This window comes from Sapajus apella, unplaced genomic scaffold, assembly GCF_009761245.1.
Source record: "Sapajus apella isolate SASKATOON/1434 unplaced genomic scaffold, GSC_monkey_1.0 scaffold52, whole genome shotgun sequence".
Classification (NCBI taxonomy): Eukaryota; Metazoa; Chordata; class Mammalia; order Primates; family Cebidae; genus Sapajus; species Sapajus apella.
This window is the reverse complement of record NW_022436992.1, coordinates 16,695,265-16,716,947: the sequence shown is the minus strand read 5'-3', so window position 1 is coordinate 16,716,947 and position 21,683 is coordinate 16,695,265. Positions and strand designations below refer to the sequence as shown.

Genomic DNA, 21,683 nt, shown 5'->3' with positions numbered 1-21,683 from the left:
ATAATTTATCATACTTTTTGATGAGGTTTATGTATTATTTCTTCTTACCACGAGTGGATGAAGAAACTTTCTGAAGGCTATACTAGAGGATGCCAGAAATGTAGTCACATTATTGTACCACATGGATATGGGAAATAAAGAATATTATACAGTAGAATTCATCAAACATATATGTAAGTTGATCAATTCAGGACACTTCCACTGGGAAGTTGTGAAGTGTACATTCAACTAAAGTGTCATTGTCGTTTTGTACCTGCTCAATTATCAGGCAAGTCAAAGAGCATGATGAATATTTGTAGTATAATGGTATAAATCCTTCTGATGTCTTGCATGAAAAACATGCGGGAGCCTTTACCATCTGCTTTGACATTGATGCCCAGGTGTATGAGTTGCCTCTCTGATATTACATCACATTGGTCCTCATTACTCAGCATATCTACATTGATAATAACAAGTTTTTATTGTAGTACTAGACATATGAAAAATATTATTACTTTTGAAATTGGAAGTTTATATTTCATGAAGACTTTATATCTATTTTCTTCAGTGTATTTCTGTTGATCCTGTTTCAAGACACCAAGTTTAAAACATCTAAACATCCCCTAATACAGGCAGGAGGATACAGCTTGGTGCTAACACTACATGAATACATGGATACCTTTATTATATTTACATATGATTGATTACATATCCCTTTTGATTTCAGTGTATGCTCAGAAACAGCTGGCCTTAAAGGTAACTACACTCTCATTTATATTTGGAACTATTAACTGTATATTCTATGAAATATATTTTATGTATTGATTATTTTATTTTACATCCCATTCAGGCTACAATTGACAAGAAAGATTCTGTTTCGAATATAGCCACAGAAATAAAGGATGGACAAAAATCTAAGACAGGTAATTTTGCAATTCACAATTAATGTCATGTTTAGTCAAGATAGAAGCGAATGACTTTTCCCCAAAATAAATCAGTGGAGGGCTCATTGAAGCTGTACATTCTGATTCAGCAGGCCTGAGATTCTTGGGAGATGTTGGTGCTGCTGTTCCTTGGCCATGATCTAAATAGTAAGATTATAGACTTTTCTACATTGTAATTGGAAAGAAGAACCATCAGAGAGCAGTTCAAGACATAACAGTCTCAGCAGCAACATAATTTGCTTTCCATCTACAGCTATGTTTTCATAAACAGGGAAAGGAGGAAGAGATGAAGTAAATGAAATTGTAGGCACCAGATCGTATTGCTAGAACCAGACGGAAGAAGGGATCGTAATGACACATAGACATTGTAGAATGAGAACTAAGGAGATCACTGATGTAGTAATTATTTTCCTCAAGGAAGAGGAAATGTGAGTCAGGAAGGAGGGAAAAAAAGAAGTTATTTATTTAATTTTGGGATATCTGCTGAGGAAACCTGAATGAACTCATTTCAAATTCATTTCAAATATTGACATATAAGAAGATTTGATTTTGGCTGCTCCAGGAATGAATTGAAGCAGGAAAAAGTGCTATAATTGGGATTAACCACCCTCACTTATTACTCTTCTATATTACTATTAGGCATCAGAAATACATGTTTTGTTGATTTTAGTTATACAAATTAGATAAATTTGAATATGAATATATTGTCTTCATTGTTCAAGGAGCTAACTCTTGGATAAAATAGCTATTTAATGAAAATTCCTTAGAGAATAACATGATACTTTAAACAAGACTATTTTAGAAACAACAATAATGTTGAATTTATCGATTGACTCTTAAAATGTTTTTTTCAATGAATATTGGAGTGATTTTCTAATGTAAAAGATTGTTAATAACTAATCTTTGTAGGAGTTTTATTTTGTAGAAATATGTCAAAATCGATAATGATACTTTTTCTTGAGGTTTTTATATTATACCTTGTTGTCATGAGTGGATGAAGAAACTTTCAGAAAGGCTAAGCTAGAGGACACAAGAAATGTAGGCACATTATTACACCACATGGGTATGAAAAATAATGAATATTATCTGCTAGGATTCACTAAACATATATCCAGCCTGATCAATTGAGGACATTTCCACTAAAGAGTCATGAAGTGTACATTCAATTGAAGTGTCATTGTGATTGTGTATCTTTTCAGTTATCAGGCAAGTTAAAGAGCATGATGAATGTTTGTAGTATAATGGTATAAATCCTTCTGATGTCTTTCATGAAAGACATGCAGGAGTATGTACCACCTGCTTTGACATTGATTCTCAGGTGTATAAGTTGCTCGTCTGATTTTCGATTACATTGGTCCTCATCACTCAGCATATCCACATTGATATTGATACTTTTTATTTTGGTAATATACATATGATGCATAATATCTCTTTGTAATTTTACAACTGTATATTTTGTGGAAACCTGTATTCCTATTTTCTTCAGTATATTTCCTCATGTTCCTATTCCAAAGACATAAACAATAAAACATCAAATTCTACACTAGTACTTTTACGGGAATCAGGAGACCAGAGAGACCAATTGGTGGAACAGGAGGATTTCATTAAGGTGTGTACCAGTTCAGCAGATTTGCATTCAAAGGCTGAGCTCTGAACAAAGACAGGGCTTGACTTTTATACACAAAATACAGGAGCAGAACAAAGGCAGTTTATCAAGCAATGACAGGCCTATAACTCAGGCTTACAAATGACTTTCTCTCTGTGACCTAGATGGCCATTATCTAGGTTGCTGAAGAGCCTCACACAAACTTATCTTGCATCCTTTGCTATGGTGCCTAGATGGCTGCAATCCAGACTTGCTCAGACATATCTCATGACCTTCACTGTGCTGCTCAGATGAAAAACAGAAACTTGCAGTTATTAGCTATAGAAAACAAGTATACAATAATCTATAAACTCATAAAACTTGCAGAGCAGGGTACAGTTCCACAGAAGGGGGAAGGACTCAGGGAAGTTTGCTTATACCAAAGGAAAGGAGGAAAATTTGTTTTTCTGCCCTCATCTCCTGCTTCAGTACAGGCAGGAGGATATAGCTTGATGCTAACACTGCATTAATGTATGGTTGGTTTTATCATAGTTACATATGATTGATTATATATCCATTTTGCTTTTCAGTGTCTTCTCAGAAACAACCGGCCTGGAAGGTAATTACCCTTTCATTTATATTTTGAATTACTAATTATATAATCTATGAAGTATATATCATGTATTGATTATTTTGTTTCTCATTCCATTCAGGCTATAATTAAAAAGAAAGTTTCTCTTTCAAATATTGCCACAGGAATAACGGTTGTTGAAAAATCTGGAGCAGGTAATTTAGCAATACATATTTAATGTCATGTGCATTCAAGATAGAAGAGAACTTCCCGCCCCTGAATAAATCAGCAGGGGGCTCTTTGAAAATGCACATTCTGATTCAGCAGGCCTGAGATTCTGCATTTCTAGTACATTCTCAGGTGATGCTAATGCTGCTGGTCCTTGGCCGTGATCTGAATAGCCAGGTTATAGACTTCTGTACATTGAAATTGGGAAGAAGAACCATTGGAAAGCAGTTCAAGACATAAGAGGATCAGGGGACAGCATAATTTTGCTCTTATTTCATAACATGTTTCTATGGAGAGGGGAAGGAGAAAGAGACGAAGTAATAGAAATTATAGATGTCTGATGGTACTGCTAAAACCAGAGGGAAGAAGTTGTCATGGATTATTTATGGATTATTATCCATAAACACTGTAGAATGAGAAGCAATGTGACCACCAATGTAGTAATTATTTTCATCAAGAAAGAGGGATTACAAGGCAGGAAAGAGGAGAAGGAATAAGTTTTTTAGGTAATTTTGGGGCTTCTGCTGAGGAAACCTGGGTGAACTCACTTCAGATGTATTTAGAATATTTGCATACCAGAAGATTTGATTTCTGGCTTCTCCAGTGACTACTGGAATCTGGAAGGAACGTAGAATTGGGATAAACCACAGTGACTCATTATTCCTGTTTATTACTATTAGACATCAGAGATACATTTTTATTAGTTATTCAAATGAGTTAAAATTTAATATGAATACATTAGGTTTTTGCTAGCTTTTTTATTAAAATAGCTATTTAATGAAAATTCTTTATAGATTAAAGTGATACTCCAAACCAGACTAATTTTAGAGAAAAGTAATGTTGAATGCATTAACTGAATTCTAAAATGGTTACTTTCAGTGAATATTGTACTGATTTCCAAATATAAAAGGTTATTAATATCTAATGCCTGTAGCAATTCCATTTTGCATAAGTATGTATAATTTATTGTACTTTTTAATGGGGTTTATATATTTTACCTTCTTGCTGTGAGTGGATGAAGAAACTTTCAGAAGGCTAAACTAGAGGATACAAGAAATTTAGGCACATTATTACACCACATGGTTATGATAAATAAGGAATATTATCTACTAGGATTCGCGGAACATATATCCACACTGCTCAATTCAGGACACTTCCACTGAAGAGATGTGAAGTGTACACTCAACTGAAGTGTCATTGTAATTGTGTGTCTTCTCAGTTATTGGGCAAGTTAAAGAGCATGATGAATGTTTGTAGTACAATGGTATAAATCCTTCTGATGTCTTGCATGAAAGATGTGCGGGAGTATGTACCACCTGCTTTGACATTGATTCCCAGGTGTATGAGTTGCTCCTCTGACTTTAAATCACGTTTCTCTTATTAGCATATCCACATTGATATCAATACTTTTTTTTAATCGATAGACATGGTGCATAATCTCACTTTTTAACTTGTAACTATATGTTTTTTGAAGCCTATATTCTTATTTTCTTCAGTGTATTTCTGTTATGTTACTGTCTGAAAGAAATAAACTAGAAAAACATGAAATCATACACTAACATAAGCAAGAGTATTTAGTTTGATGCTAACACTCCATGAATGTATGATTGGCCTTACTGTATTCACATATGATTGACTATATATATTTTTTTGCTTGTTAGAATATCCTGAAAATCTTCCCACCTTGAAGGTACCCTTATTTTATATTTTTAATTATTAACATCATGTCCCTATACAACATACATCATGTGCTAATCATTTTGTTTTAAAACCCATTCAGGTTACAATTGAAAATAAAGATTCTGTTCTGAATATAGCCACCGAAATGAAGGATGTACACACATCCTTGCCAGGTAAACTTTGCAATGCAAATTTAACTCTGGAAAGAAGTACATTAATCTATTTGTAATGCTCACAGTCTTTCCATTCTCAATTATTTTTCTTTTTATGTTTTATTTCAGGATTTCATATAAATAATGTAGCTGTTATCTTTTTTATGTTTTTAAAAATGAGATTTACACACATAAGGAAAATATATTTTTAAAATACAAGGTTTTGTGTTGTGTTTTGAAATGGAATTTCGCTCTTGTTTTCCAAGCTGGAGTGCAATGGCCTAATCTTGCAACCTCTGCCTCCTGGGTTCAAGGGATTCTCCTGCCTCAGCCTCCTGAGCAGCTGGGATTAGAGGCATGCACAACCACGCCTGGCTAATTTTGTATTTTTAGTAGAGATCGGGTTTCTCCATATTGGTCAGGCTGGCCTTGAACTCCTGACCTCAGGCGATCCATCTGCCTTGGCTTCCCAAAGTGCTGGGATTACAGGAGTTAGCCGCCGCACACACACTGCACAAAATAAGGGTGTATTCAATGTTTCTACTTTTACATTTGGATACTCTGAAGCTTTCGATTTGGAATTTCAGTAGTTTTTAGCAATTTAAAGAGATCAATTTTGATACTCTAAAATATTTGTTTTGCTTTAAAAGTCAATTCAAAGTACGGTTTTTATCTAATGAAATGTTTTACTTGGTAACATATTTAGCTTTTATAGGTTCTGGTCTGTTTTGTTACCCTTATTACATTAAGCCAATCAGATGTTTTGATTAGCACAGTGTGTGTCTGTGTATGTGTGTGTGTTACTTTATATATGTATTTTTGTTTTTAATTTTAATGTGTAAATTGTATATGCTTATGTTTATGGAGTAAATGAGATATTTTGATAGGGGCATACAATGTCTAATAATCACATCATGATTAATGGGTTATCCATCACCTCAAGCATTCACAATTTCTTTGTGCTGTCTTTTAATTTTTACTCCCTCAGTAATGCTAACATGTACAAGTTATTGCTGACTATAGTCATATTTTTGTACTATAAAATGCTACATTTTATTTATTGTATCTAACTATAGTTTGTACTTATTAAGTATCCTCATTTCCTACCACCCTCACACCCTTCCTATACTGTGGTAACTTTGATTTTATTCTCCATTTCCATGAGTTCTATTTTTTAAATTTCTCACACCCACAAAGGAGTGAGAACATGTGAAGCTTTTCTTCTTTGCCTGGATTATTTTACTTGACATAATGCCCTCCAGTTCCATCCATGTCATTCCAAATGAGAGGATCTCATTCTTTCATATGGCTGAGGAGTATATGTATCATATTTTTTAAAGCCATTTGTCTGTTGATGTACACTTAGGGTGATTCCAAATTATGGCTATTGTGAGAAGTGCTGCAATAAACACGTCAGGGCAGAATTTCTCTTTTATAATACTGATTTCCCTGCTTTTGAGTAGTTACCTAGCAATGGGATTGTTGGATCAAGTGGGTAGTTGTATTTTTAATTTTTTGAGGACTCTCTATACTGTTCTCCATAGTGGCTGTACTAATTCACAATGCCATCTATGGTGTACAAGGATTCCGCTTACTCCACATCCTCACCAGGATTTCTTAATGCCTGTCATTTGGATAAAAGCCATTTTAACTGAGGTGAGAAGATACCTCATTGTAGCTTTGATTTGCATTTCTGTAATGATTAGAGATGCTGAGAACCTTTCCATATACCTGTTTGCCACCTGACAGCAGTTCAAAACATAACAGAGTCAAAGCAAAAGTATCATTTTGCTATTATTTCTGAGCATCATTCTAGCCAGAGGGGAAGGAACAAAAATTTAGGAAATAGAAATTATACATGTAAGATACTACTGTTAAATAAAGAGGAAAGAAGGGGTGGGAATAATTCATGAAAGTTATAGAGAAGTTTTGATATTAATCAAGTTAAATGTATTTGAACTAATAAACTTTGATTTTATTAAGAAACCTATTTTTTTATAAGATCTCAATTCCATGAAAGTACCTTAGAGATAAGCATGATATATCAAATCAAGTTAATTTTAGAAACAAAAAGTTATAGCATTCATTATTTGAATAACAAAGCTGATATATTCAGTGAATATTGCACTGATTTTGAAGTATAAAAAGTTAATGTCTGACAATTAAATTTTTCATTTTTGACTATTATTTACACATTGGAAGCTTATTATACACTATTTTGATGTTTTTAAAAATCTTCTTGCATGAGTGGATCAAGAAACTTTTTGACAGGGCCAAACTATAGGATATGAGCAATATAGTAGTAGCCCACCTGAGACTGAAAAAAAAATGAATAGATCTATTATTATTCTGTCTATCTAAGCTGAGTAATTTTAAACAGTTTCTTTGATGAGAAATAAATTATATATTTATTGGAAGTGTCCTCACAACTTTGTACTTCCTAAATAATAGGAAAAATAGTTGAAAATAATAAGTGCTTGTAGCGTAATGGTATAATTGAACCTGATGGATTGCATTAAAGACAGGCCATAGCATCCTCCCATCAGCTTTGACACTTATTCTCTCAGGATCATGATTTGCTATTCTTATTAAAGATCATTTTTCTCATTATCAGTCAGCATGTTTACATTGCAATAGATACAGTCTTCTATTTTAATTATAGTTAGTTGAGACATAATCTCACTTTTGAAATCTTAACTATATATGTTTTAAAACCTGTATTAAATAAAACTGTTTATCTGAGGAAAGATAGCCAGAATCAAGGAAGACTTCACATAGCTGTCTGAGACTTTCATCTTTTAAGAAAGATGAAAGAAATTCATCAGAATAGTTGAGGAAAATATTTAGGATATAAAGAAGAGACTGCACATTGATGAAAGTATAAACAGTAGCAGTCATTTTGGAAATCATTAATAATGAACAGCAGGTTCAGTGTGTTGTTATAAAGGTATTATTATGAAGTAAAGAACAGTGTACTGTTACTTTATCTGTTTCTATTGGATTTTTACCTTTTGTTTTATTTCTGATGGTTTCGTTCATTGATGTTGGGTGGATGAATTTCTGAGTGAACCTTTGACCATGTTTGTATGGCTCGAGCCTGTTGGCATCTAGTGCCTCCCCAAGTGGTTTGCTGAAGTTTTGGAGAATTAAAAGCATTTCTTAAAGAAGTAAATATTGTACTAAAGATTAAGTTTCATTTAAACTCTGAATTTAAAAAATAAAAATTTTATTTTCTATTTTTAGAAAGACTATGGCTTTTATCTAAATGTTCTGTGTAGCTCATTTTAACTAAATATATAATTTTTTTTAGCAGAACAAGACTTAGAAATGGCATCAGAGGGAGAGCAAAAGAGGTTTGAAGAATATGAAAATAACCAGCCATGGGTATGTGAAAATTTAAAATCAAATATCTGGTTTAATCTTGTTTTCCTTGCTTTGGTGATACAGCATATTCCAAGTGAATTTACCTTTGGATTAGCCTTTTAGTATCAGTTGATTATAATTTAATATTCCATTTAAAAAACATTTTAACTAGTTATAAAACTCAAAATAGTGTTGGAATCTATAGTAACTTATATCTAATCTTTACTCTTGGAATTGAATTAAAAATTCCTGATATTGTTTGCACTTCTATTTTTATAACTTCCTATTATAATAAAGAAGGTACATCAAATATTGAAATGCAATTTGAAGCAATAGAAATTATGAACAATTTAACACTGATGACCACTTTATTGGATTCTAAAGGAGTAATTCTTGCTAGTGGTTCAAACTTTACAGTTTTTTTTTTTTTATTGCCAGTCATACCAAAATTAAGAATTTATTTTCCCTTGTGATCTCCGACTTTAGCTACTATGTTCAGGAAGAGAATGGATTATAAAGTCAACTCAGCTGTCTATCAAGAGAATCAGATATTGCAGAATGGCATCTTTGGCATTAGGGTACAAACAATAACTTCCTGATATATTTCAGTACAGAAAATCTGTAAATATTATTAAATGTATTAAATCCACTGTCATTAGTGGACCTTAGAACTTAAGCCTATAATCTATATAAATATATAACACTGTCAATCATATTACAATGCATAATTAGCATTAAAATGTAAGAATTTGCTTTTCTTAGTGGGTGTTGATTTTGGTTCCTAATAATTTAAAGTTTGCCTAATCATTTAGTAATGTTTGGAAAAACACTCAAGTGTATACTGTAGGTATAGTGATAAAATCTTTTTAAGTGGTGTGCCTTTGTAGTACCACAGGTCATCTCCTAATTCATTTTTGGTAAATTTAACACATAATGAATTAGTCAGTTTAGTCCAAACAAACAGTGACAAATTAAAGTTTCATGGTTTATGTTTTTCACCTATTTTAGGCTATTTCAAATTATTTTTCACTTCTTAGTTACAATCCAGTAATTTGGGAGTAGGTAAACATAGATTAAGAAGTTTAATATTAAATTTTAATTATTTTTTAATTTTTCTCTTTTTACACTTGATTATTTAAAGTTATTTTGAAAACACACACTCAGAAAAGTCATCTGAGAAACTAAACTAGCAAATTACTCTTCCACTTTTGCATATGCAAAAATTGTCTCAACAACTAGTAGTGAAAAAGTGTTGTGATAGAAAGGACTTTATATATGCAGGACTTTCTTGTATGCAGAAGTATGAGAAAATGTGGATCAAACAAGACAAAATTAGGGTGAAAAAAGTTTTAAAATTCATCACAAATAAATTAAAGCAGAATTTGGTAAAAATTACAAAACTGCTTGTATTGAGGAAGAGAGACTACATGGTAACTCTACAGGAAGAACGAACTTAAGTAAATACCCTCAGATTTGAACAAATGATTCACCTGATTGTCAGAAAAGTGATGTCTGGCATGTCTGTCTCTGTAGTAGTCCAGATATTTCCTGAACAAAAATAACCCAGTCTCAAAAATGCCTTTCTATCTCATTCATACTCTGGGTCCCCAGAATACTCTTGCCAGTCACCTTCTAAGCTTTATTTAAATAGAAATTAAAGTAGACTGTGAAAATGACCACAAACCAGATACTGAACATGTTTTTAACCCAGACCAGGAAAATTGCTATAATGATACGAAAAGTGCAAAAGCAAGATACCAAGAAGTAGTTATGGTTGAAATAAAAGAAGACTCATAGGTTGTTAGGCAAATGACAAAAAAATAAGAACCAAAATTCCACTAATTGGAAATTAAACGTCAGACATATGCCTCAGTTTAGTGATTCAAAAAGCCTTTTAGATATGTGGCTTACCTGCTTCAAAGAAATGAAGCATGTGATAATTAAAAAAAAAAAAAAAAGATCATAGTGTTTTTGTTGTTACAAACACGATACAAAACCAATATAGAATTTGTTCCAGAAACCATTATATGACAACTGTACTGCAAAAAAAGTATAAAAGCATAAAACTTTAATTAGAAAATGTGCATTATTCTCCACCACATGGTGACAAAACATCAACAGTATGTCTAGAAGTGGAATTAAGTGATACACGGAAAGATTTAAGAATGAGGTAAGCATATTACAAGTAGAGTTCCTGGCTTTGGAGAAAGTTCAACTTCAAAAAGTCTTAGAGGTCACTTGATGCTGCTCTTTTTTCTCTTCACTAATTATTTGATCCATTTGAATATTTTATTTATGAAAATCTCTGTGTAAAATGAGGTTATCTAAATACTTACTGTATGTAGAAATAGATTGTTTCTGCAGTTGAAATGATACAAGCTCAGGAAGACATTATCCTAACCCTTGCTCCTTAATTAACTCATGTCTCTCTGTCAGTTTTCTAAATGGCAGAGGGACTGGGAAACTAATTTATCCATATACCATGTGACTTTCTGAACAAGTGTCAACAAAAAGGAAATTGCTAAAAAAAAAAAAAAAAAAAGAAAGTACAGAACTAGTACCTGTGTTTGTACTATTTGAATAATTCCCACTTCTGTACATTTAGTATATGCTATAACTATTTTGGGGACATTTTGAAACAGTGTTTTTTATTTTGCAGACAAAAAACCAAATACATTTTAGGGATGATCTTGATGACGTAATTCAGCCATCTCAAATAGCCTCAGAGGGTGATGACTCACTTTCCTCTAAGAAAGTTATATTACTCATTGATCAACATGGAATGCAGTGTAAAGGTAGGATAATGCATATATATAAGTCGTTTTTCTATTCTATAGCAATGTATGCACACACTGCTTACCACTGTACCATAGAGTGCTGATACGTTATAAGAATGTTCATCTCAGAAATATGCCTTAAAAATGAGAACTACTGTATCTTGTACACTCTCAGCCAAAGAGCTGTGATCATTTCACTGTACCTTTATCAGTGTGAATGGCACTCCCAATGTGCTTGTTTACTCTGATTCTCTTGTGTGCCTTTACCCATTTACCCATGGTCAGGTTACCATTTCCTCCCACCTGAAATACTGTGGTAACCTTATAACTGTCCTTCCTACTGTTCCACCTTCCAAAACCATGGCCTGTTCTGCAACCATAATTATATAGTTGTAAAAAATCAATACTGATCGTGTTACCTGCTTGCAGAAAACTCAGCTGCCACTTATTGCAGTAAGGTACAGATCTCAATCCTCTAGCTTTACACTGCATTATTGCATTCCCTTCTCGGTGTCACAGCCAGTGCCTTAGGTGTTTGCTCCTATAATCAGTAGCTTTAGTGTGATATAATTGATATGTGATAAAGTGCACACATGTAAAAAGTATCATTTGATAAGTTTTAACAGATGTATACACTTGTGAAACTTATTACCATCAAGATAGTTAACATATATCCATCAACCACTAAAGTCTCCTCACGCCCCTTTATATTCCTGTTTTTAAAAACTGCAAAATGGTTTTCCAAAATATTTGTACTGTTTTCGCTTCTCTTCAGCAGCAAATGACAATTTTGCTTGCCATGTTGTCACACTGCTGTTGTATTTATTTTTTTAATTTTAGCCATTCTGATGAGTGTGTACTATGTATATTATTATGGGTTTAATGTACATAATCCTCATGACTAAAACTGTTGAACATTTTTCCATGTGTTTATTTGCCATCTGTACATCTTCTTCGGTGAACTGTCTTTTCAAATATTTTGCCATTTAAAAAATGAGGTTGATGTTTTCTTACTTGTTGAATTTTAGTAATTCTGTATGTATTTGGATACTGTTACTTTTTAGCTACTTTTTTATAAGGATATTTTTCCAGTTTTGGGGTTCACCTTTCACTCACTTTGTAGTATCTTTTGAAGAGCAGAAGTTTTAATCATGATGAAGTCCAATTTAATTGTTGAATTACAGATTTTGCATTTTTTGTCATATGTAAAAAATGTTTGCCTAGCGCAAGGTAACAAAGATTTTTTCCTATGCTTTATTCTAGAAATTTTATAGACTTAGGTCTTATATGTAAATCTATGCTCCATTTTCAGTTTCCTTTTGCAGATGGAGTAAGGTATGGATTCAAGTTCACTTTTTGGATATGAACATCCAATTGTTCTAGCACCATATGTTGAAAAGCCTACCCTTTCTCCACTGCATTGTCATCCTGCCTTTGTCAAACATAAGCTGGTTGCATATGTGTTATCTATTTCTGGACTCTCTATTGAGTTTTATTAATTTCCAGTTGCTCCTCAAATTGTGGTAAACCCATTGTAAAGTCAATAGTCAAACCACCTTAAGTTGGGGATTGTCTATATTTGACTTTCTTTATACAAGTTGAGCATCACTAATTTAAATACCCCAAATCTGAAATACTCTAAAACCCAAAACATTTTAATTGCCAACATGGATGCCATAGTGGAAAAATTCCACATCTGACCTCATGTATACAAATGTTTAATGCCCCAAATCATTAAAAGTCATGTTTAAAATTACCTTCAGTCTTTGTGTATACGGTATATATGAAAAATAAGTGTATTTTGTGTTTAGATTTGGGTCCTACCCACAAGATATCTCACCGTGCTTATGCAAAATCCAAAATCCAAAATCTGAAAAACTTCTAGTCCAAAACATGTTGAATAAGGGATACTCAACCTGTACCTGTGGCATACTGTTTTGGTTACTGTTGATTTATAGTAATTCCTGAAATGATTCCTCTAATTTTGTTCTGTTTTGACAATGCTAGATCCTTTGCATTTTACATGAACTTTAGAATAAGCTTATCAATAAAATAAAGACTGCTTGCTTGTTGGAAAGTAGGTTGGGATTGTGTCATATTTATAGATTAATGTGGGGAGAATGGACATCCTAACAATAGTGAATCTACCCAATAAAGTGTGTGTCTGCTTTTATAGAGGTAATATTTAATTTTCTCAGTAATATTTTTTAGTTTTTATAGGTCTTTCCATATTTTGTCAGATTTATCTGTATTTCATTTGTGATGAAGTTGTAAATTATAGTTTAGTTAGTGTAGATGTATTTGACTTTATACAGGTTGAGCAACACTAATCTAAACATACATTTTTATAAAACTCTAAAAATGTTTTAAAATTTTAATTTGATAGTTTATTGCTAGCATATAGAAATACAGTTGATTTTTCTATGTTGAATTTGTATCCTTCAATCTTGTTAAACTCACTTATTAGTTGTGGCACATTCTTGGTAGATTTGATCAGGTTTTCTACATAGACAAAAGGTTGTCAAACCTTTCTTTCTCAAACTGTCCTCTTACTAAGGATGGTAAATATTTTAGACTTGTGTCAAAGGGGTCTCTTTTGCAGCTCATAAACTCTGCCATTGTGGTATGAGAGCAGCCATAGACCATCTATAAGTTAATGAATACAGCTGGGTTCCAATAAAAGTTTACTGACCCAGACAAGAAGCTCCCCACAGGTTGGGGTTTACCCATACCTATTGTATGGCCATGGTTGTGTACAAAGACAATTTTCTGTCTTTTTTTTCAAGCCTGGATGCCTCTTATTTCTTTATCTTTTCTGACTGCATTAAGTAGAATCTTCAGAACAATGCTACCTACAAGTAGTGACAGCAGACATTCCCTTGTTGTTCCTCATCTGACAGGAAATGCATTCCATTTTTCACTATGCTGCATGTTAGCTGTAGATTCATCATAGGTGTTGCTTATCATGCTGAAGAAGTTCCCTTGGATTCTTGTGTTCTTGAGAGTTTTTCTGCTTTAAAACATCAGCAGTGAATTTTATCAGGTGCCTCTATCTGTTGGAGTGATCCTATGGGTCTTTTACTTTGTTATATGGTAAATAATTATGATGTTTTGATGTTAGGCCAACCCTGCATTTCTAGAATAAACCTCATTTGTTTATGATGTATTATCTTTTTATTATACTGTTGGATTCAACTTACTAAAGTCTCATTTAGAATTTATTATAAAGATTTTTATTTTTTAGACCATTTTTATGTTCCTAGCAAAATTGAGAGGGAAGTTCAGACATTTTTTTGTATACCTCCACCCCAACACATATATAGCCTCCCTCATTACCAGTATCCTTCACCATAGTGGTAGTTGCTACGATAGATGAGCCTAAATTGACATATCACAATTACTCAAAGCCCGTAATTTGTATTGGGGTTCATGCTTGGTACTGTACATATGTGGGTTTGGACAAAGGATTGTTCATCCTCTGCACTCTGCCTATGTATCCTTTCCTGCCATCCCTCACCCTTTGGCACCTTTCTACTTTATTCATAGTTTTGCCTTTTCCTGAGTATCACACAGTTGGAATACATTAAGTAGCCTTTCCAGATTAGCTTATGTCAATAGGTAATATGCATTTAAGATTCCTTCACATATTTTCGTAGATTGATTGCTCATTTCTTTTTTGCATAAAGTGATATTCCACTGTATGGCTGTTTAACTACAGTTTATTCACTCAGCTATTGGAGGATGTCTTATTTGCATCACAAATTGGTTGAAGTTTTACATTCATGTTCATGAGGGAATTTGCTCGTTGATAATACCATTTTCTGGTTTTGGTTCAGAGTAAAGCTAACATTACAGACTGAGTTGAGATATACTTTTTTGTTTGTTTGTTTGTATATTTTTCGGTGGGGGTAGTTTTTGTACAGTTGTATTATTTTCTTCCAGAAATGTTTTGAGAATTCACCAACATAGTTAATTAGGTCTGAAGTTTTCTTTTAGGAAGGTTTTCAGTTATAGCTTAATTTTCTTTTATAGATATGGGAAATTCAGGTTATCTACTGCTTCTTGATTGAGATTTGCTAATTTTCATTTTTAAAGGAATTTATTAATTTTTATCTAAGTTGTCCTGTTTATTTACATAGAAATTATAATATTGTTATATTTTTACTATCTATAGAATCATAGAATCTGTAATAATGTCCCATTATTTCTAAAATTAGTAATTTGTTTTATTTATTTTTTCTGAGCAGCCTGGCTAAATGGAGTTTTATCACATTTATTGATCTCCTCAAAGTGTTTTGTGTTGTTGACTTTCTCTATTGTTTCTTCTGAAGCCAACAGTATAACAAAATACCATAGATTGAGTCAAACAATGGAAGTTGATTTCTCGCAGTTGTGGAGTCTGCAAAGTCCAAGATCAAGATGCGTTGGATTTGGTGTATGCTTAGGGACCACATCCTGGTTCACACATGCATTCTTTTTCTCTGTGTCTTCACTTGGCAGAAGGGGTGAAGGAGCTCTGGGGTCTGTTGTATAAGAGCACTAATCCCATTCATGAGGGCTTGGCTCTCATGACCTAACTACCTATAAAAATCCCACATCCTAATAGCATCGCATCTGTGATTGGCTTTCAGGATATAAATTTTAGGGAACACAACATTCAGACCACAGCAGATGTTTATTATTTCCTTTCATCTGCTTGCTTTGGGTTTAATTCACTCTTCTTTTATCTAGTTGCTTAAGGTAGAAGTCAGGGTCATTGATTTGAGATTCTTCTAATATAGACATTCAGCAGTGCTAAAATTTGTATTCAAGTACAGTTGTAGCTGCATTCCGCAAATTCTGACACATTTTATTTTCATTTTTATTCAGTTCAGAATATTTTCTAATTTCTATTTTCATTACCTCTTTGACCCAGGATTATTTAGATGTGTGTTACTTAGTTTCAAATATTTGAGTGTTTCTCAGAGTTACTTTTCTTATCAGTCTTTAATCTGATTGATTTGTGGTCAGGGCATATACTTTGTATGACTTCAATCCTTCTGACTCAGTCCTTTAATTGAGAATTATGGTATGGCCTAAAATATAGTCTATTTTGGTAAGTGTTCCATGGGTACTTGAAAAGCATAGTGTTGTTCAAGTCTGTTTATTCTTGCTGATTTTCTGCCTTCTTGTTCTATCACTTATTGAGTAAAGGGTATTGAAACCTCAGATTACTTAGAAATTGTCTATTTCTTTTTGTAGTTCTATCCACTTTGGCCTCATATATTTTGAAGCTGGCTTGTCTTTAGGGGTATAAACACTTAGGATTGTTATGTTTTCCTCATTAACTGATCCTTTAACTATTGCGACATGACCTTTTGTTATTTATTGCTGGATTTTTTTTTTTTTTTTTTTTGCTATGAAATCTACTTTGGTATTAATACAGCCACTCCCGCTTAGCTGCCTCTGACAAGTGTTAACATGTATCTTTTTCCAACCTTCTAACTAATTTGTGTCTTTACATTTAAAGTGCATTTCTTATAGGCAGCATGTAGTTGGGTCTTGCTTTCTTATTGAGTCTGACAGTCTGCATTTGAGTTGAGGTTTTTAGACAAGTGTCATTTATAGTGTGATTATTGATATAGTTGTGTTTTTCTGTCATGATGCTGTTTGATTGCTATTAGTCCCAGCTGTTATTTGTTCCCCTTCTTTTTCTCCTTTCTTTTAGATCAGTCAGCTATATTTTATGATTCAATTTTATATATTTTTGGGTTTATTAGAGATAACTGTTTTGCTATCTTAATGTTTACTTTAGGATTTTTAGTATATAATTTTAACTTATCACAGTCCACCTTCAAATAATATTATACATCATAGATGGTATAAAAGATGACAATGATACACTTTCATTTTTTTCTGTCCCGGATACTTCTTTCCTGAATCTGTGGGATTATGGTTTGTATTAAAGTTAAAACATTTTTGTCCATTTTTTCTTTATTTTTTTTTTCTGTCCCTTCTTTTTTATTTGGGGAGTTATCTATATTAGCTGCTTGAAAGTTTCTCACAGTTTATCATGTCAAATTTAGGAATCTTTTCCTTTGTTATCCCTAATTTGTCTTTATTTCCATCCACTGTAGTTTTTACCTCTGAAAATGTAATTTGTGTCTCTACAAATATGATGGTTGTTTTTTTAATAGCTTCCATGCCTTCACTTATTGTCTTGAGTTTTATTTGGAGTACAGCAATTTACTTATAAAGATAATGTTTCTGTTTTTGCTTTTAGATTTGGGGTAATTCCTCACTCCTGAGGCAAGACCTTTCTGATTATTCATTGTCCTATGAAGTATGAGGTTTTTTGGCCTGGCTCATGGGAATGGACCCTCTTCCAGGCATGGTGTGAACCCCAGGCATAGTTTCAGATAATCTTCTTTAAGCGTTTTTTTTTTTTTTTCCCCATTGTTTTGAGGAAGTTTCCTAGCACAAAAGGACTTTTCATTACTCTACTGAATACTCAAATGGGAATCTCTGCACATCTTAAGGATTTGTTTCCTGTACTGCTTTCTTCTCTCCAGTGTTCTGTCCTGTCATCTCTATCTGCTTTAGTTTTACTAGCCTCTCAGCTTCATCACCCCAGCTCTGTGTCAGATTTTCTCCCATTGTCATGGCCTGGAACCTCTGTCAAAACTCTGTTAAAAGAGCTGGGACATTTGTAAGGCCTGCTGTATTTGTTTTCTGCCTTTCAGTGATCACCTACCATCTTCATTGCCTAAAGTCCACTGTGTTGAAAATCATTGTTTAATGTATTTTGTCTGTTTTGTTTTTATATTTTTTTCAGTTAAGAAGAAAGATCAGTACCTGTTCTCCATCAGAGCTAGTAGCAGATTGCAGCAGAGCTTCATCACATGCTGCAAACTGGCCAGAATGCTTTGCTTTCCTCTTTGCCTATTTTCTTCTCATCCTTCATTTCTCAGTGTAGCCATGTCTACCTCAGGGAAATCTTCCCTGGGTGAAGTATAGATCAAATTATCTTATGCAATCATATAACTATGTCTTTTTTTTTTCACAGTACCTATCTGAGTTTATAATTGTCACCTTTTATCTTGGTTCTTCACTATACTTTAAACTAAAACAAGAGCAGAGGTGTTGTGTTATCTGCAGAGCTTACTATAATGTCTTCCACCTTGTAGGCATTCAACATGTAAATATTTGTTCAGTATATGAATCAATGCTTGTTAAAATGCACAGTCCTTTATATCAAAAAATCTACTCATGTATTTTATCTCTACTTTGTTTTTTCCTGTTTACAGATTGTGCTCACCTATTAAAAATTAAAAATGCAATTTATTTACATGAAAGATCAATAGAAAATCACTGTGAGCGACTTACAGGAAAAATTCAAAAAATGAAAAATGAGATTAGTATACTACAAAAGAGACTATCTGAAGAAAAAGAAATAATATCACAGTTAGAGCATGAAAAACCTGAATGGGAAAAAGCACTCTGCAGTTTGAGGTATGACATTCTAGTTTTTAAGAAATGTTTGAATTATTTGTTTATTATTAAGGTTGTATAAGGATAATTTTTGTAATCGCGGATTTTCTTTCTAGGATTTAACAGGGAAGAAAGCTCCTTAATCTTGTGGAGTGCAAAATTCTTCAATATAATATCACAAGTTCTTAATTGTGAATACTTCCCTGATAACTAAATGCATATTCTTTTAAATCGTAGTTTTAATGAGTGTATAGAATTTTACCCTATGGAAATCCCATTATTTAATTGACAAACTGAATTTTAGGTTTTAAAAAGTTTTTGTATTAATGCTGTAAAGAACATTTTTTACATACGCATAGTTTTCTACATTTCTAATTATTTACTTTGGGTAAATTATTCTGGTTAAAGCATAGAAACTTTTAAAAAAAGATATTTGATCAGTGTTTCTAAATTGTTCTTAAGAATGTTTATATTAATTTATAATTCAATCAACAGAGTATGAAATAGATATTTTTCTCTTTCCAGAATAATTATTTAAAAAATTATTGGCCAGGTGTGGCAGTTCATGCCTGTAATCCCAACACTTTGGGAAGCTGAGGCAGGTGTATCACAAGGTCAGGAGTTCAAGATCAGTCTGGCCAGCATAGTGAAACCCCATCCCTACTAAAAATACAAAAAATTAGCTGGGTGTGGTGGTGTTCGTCTGTAATCCGAGCTACTCGGGAGACTGAGGCAGGAAAATCGCATGAATCCAGGAGGTGGAGGTTGCAGTGAGCCGAGATCATGCCATTGCAGATTCCCTCTCGAAAAATAAACAAACAAAAATTATCATTTTATTCTTAATATGCAGGGAATAAAAAGTAAAATGGAAAGTGATTACTGATTAGCTTATTCATCATCTCTCTCTGCTACATAGATAAAATTAATTCAAAGTTCTATGCTGAAGACACATATTATTCTTTGTTGTTTAATTAAATATTAGATCTTGTGTTGTTTTAAAACAGATTTTAAAATTGTTTATAAAATATATACTAATCAACAGGATAGGTTGAAAGTGTTACCCAAAAAACAATCTTAAAAAGTGTAGGGTAACATACTAGATTCTTAATCTAGTCTTGGATTACAGCAATCTGCTGATATATATTTCATAAAGACATCTGAAAGTGCTATCGTACAATGTAAATTATGCTAAGGGAAACCTGCAATGTTTCATGAAGATGAAAATTTATTTCTAGTGAATATATCGACTTATTTATAAAAAGTAACTTCATTTTAGTTAACTCTAAATAATCCATTCTAATTGAGGAGTAATTACTGTGTGAAAAAAAGATAATTTTTATCTTGCAACTTTACTGAATAATTTTCAACATCCTTTTTAATAATATTTGCTAAAGTTACTAGTAACAGAAACTTACAGATTTGCAGGATGTTCTTTTATCAATACACTTCAATTTATACATGTCCTTTGGATGGGATTGAGGTGAGAAATTAAAAACATGAGAACTAGAAAGAAAAATATTTAAGAACATAGAAACTTTATTAGGATAATAAACCAACATATGAATGTTTTGTTTTCTGATATCAACAAAAAGAGTCAAACTCTGTAAAATATTTGAAGAGATTTATTCTGAGCCAAATATGAGTGACACAGCCCTCAGTGGGTCCCAAGAACATGTGCCCAATGTGGTCGGGGTGCAGCTTAGTTTTATACATTTTATACATTGGTTTGGTTCAGAATGGTGGGACAACTCAAAGCAGGGACTTCCAGGCTATAGGTAAATTTAAACATTTGCTGGTTGACAATTGGTTGAGTTTATTTGAAGACCTGGGATTAATGGAAAGGAACGTTCAGGTTGAGATAAATGATTGTGGGGACAAAGTTTTATTTTGCAGAGGAATCTCTCAGCAGATTTCAGAGAGAGAGAAAGCAGGTTGTAAAATGTTTCTTATGGGACCCAAAAGGGTGCCTGGCTCTTTGTTGATTATCTCCTGACTCTGCAAAGAAAGGAAAGAAAACAAAGAGATAAGGGGATTCCCTATAGAATGTGACTTTTTCCCACAAGAGACTTTGCAGGGCAATTTCAAGGCATGGCAAAGAAGTATATTTTGATTAAATATTTTCTGCCTTGTCTCATAATGTTATGCCAGAGTCAGATTGAAAAGCAAGTCACAATGTACAGGGTCAAATAAAGCCAATCTGATGAGAATCCATGGTTTGTAGAGCATGACTCCCTGGACCCCTTAGGTGGAAATTGGGCAAGATAAAAAATCACAGAGCTTAATCTTCACTGATAAAATAAATTCTAAGATAAGTATATTTACAGATATGCCATACTACAAGAAAAAGAGAAAAGAAGAAATTCTGAAAAGTTGCATGAAAAAGTTAGGGAAAAGATAATAATAGAAGAGCAATATGCGATAGACGCCAAAGAGATAAAACAACTTAAACTGGCCATCAAATCACTGGAGGTGGAATTGGAGACTGTGGAAAATGATTCAAATCAGGTAAATTAATGTTTGGTGAAACTTCATGTTTCTACTTTTATTAATATTAGTTATAATATCTCTTTAATTTAGTATATATTATTTAGGCCGAAAACCAAAAATTTTATTTTATCTTAAAAAATGAATCATGGCATTTATAGCTACAATTATTTATAATAAATCTTGACATCAATATTTTATTTTAGTTCAAAGACCTTTTGAAAACAATGATATTCAATAATATATACTTAATGGTATTGTAAGAATGTTGTTCCTAGTGATATAGTTCAGCATGTTTTTCCCTATTTCATGTTAACTACTGTTTCAAATGTTATGGAAAGGAAATAAAAGTTATCATAATAGCAAATAATGTCATGATTTTCTAAGAGGAGCTCAATAAATTTAATTTTCTTGACTTTTGGTGTTTGGAAATAAAAGACTATTTTTGTA

General features: G+C 32.7%; 1 protein-coding gene across 1 annotated transcript in view; it reads left to right on the top strand.

Moving 5' to 3' along the window:
• Window positions 1-21,683, top strand: part of LOC116526948 (ankyrin repeat domain-containing protein 36A-like) — a 75,515-nt gene that overhangs the window by 33,465 nt on the left and 20,367 nt on the right. The window contains exons 15-24 of the mRNA XM_032243710.1: window positions 707-735; window positions 830-902; window positions 3,099-3,127; window positions 3,222-3,294; window positions 4,969-4,997; window positions 5,079-5,160; window positions 8,450-8,523; window positions 11,162-11,297; window positions 18,566-18,770; window positions 21,074-21,254. Coding sequence (XP_032099601.1) covers window positions 707-735; window positions 830-902; window positions 3,099-3,127; window positions 3,222-3,294; window positions 4,969-4,997; window positions 5,079-5,160; window positions 8,450-8,523; window positions 11,162-11,297; window positions 18,566-18,770; window positions 21,074-21,254 — 911 coding nt within the window. The remainder of the gene's footprint in view (window positions 1-706; window positions 736-829; window positions 903-3,098; window positions 3,128-3,221; window positions 3,295-4,968; window positions 4,998-5,078; window positions 5,161-8,449; window positions 8,524-11,161; window positions 11,298-18,565; window positions 18,771-21,073; window positions 21,255-21,683) is intronic.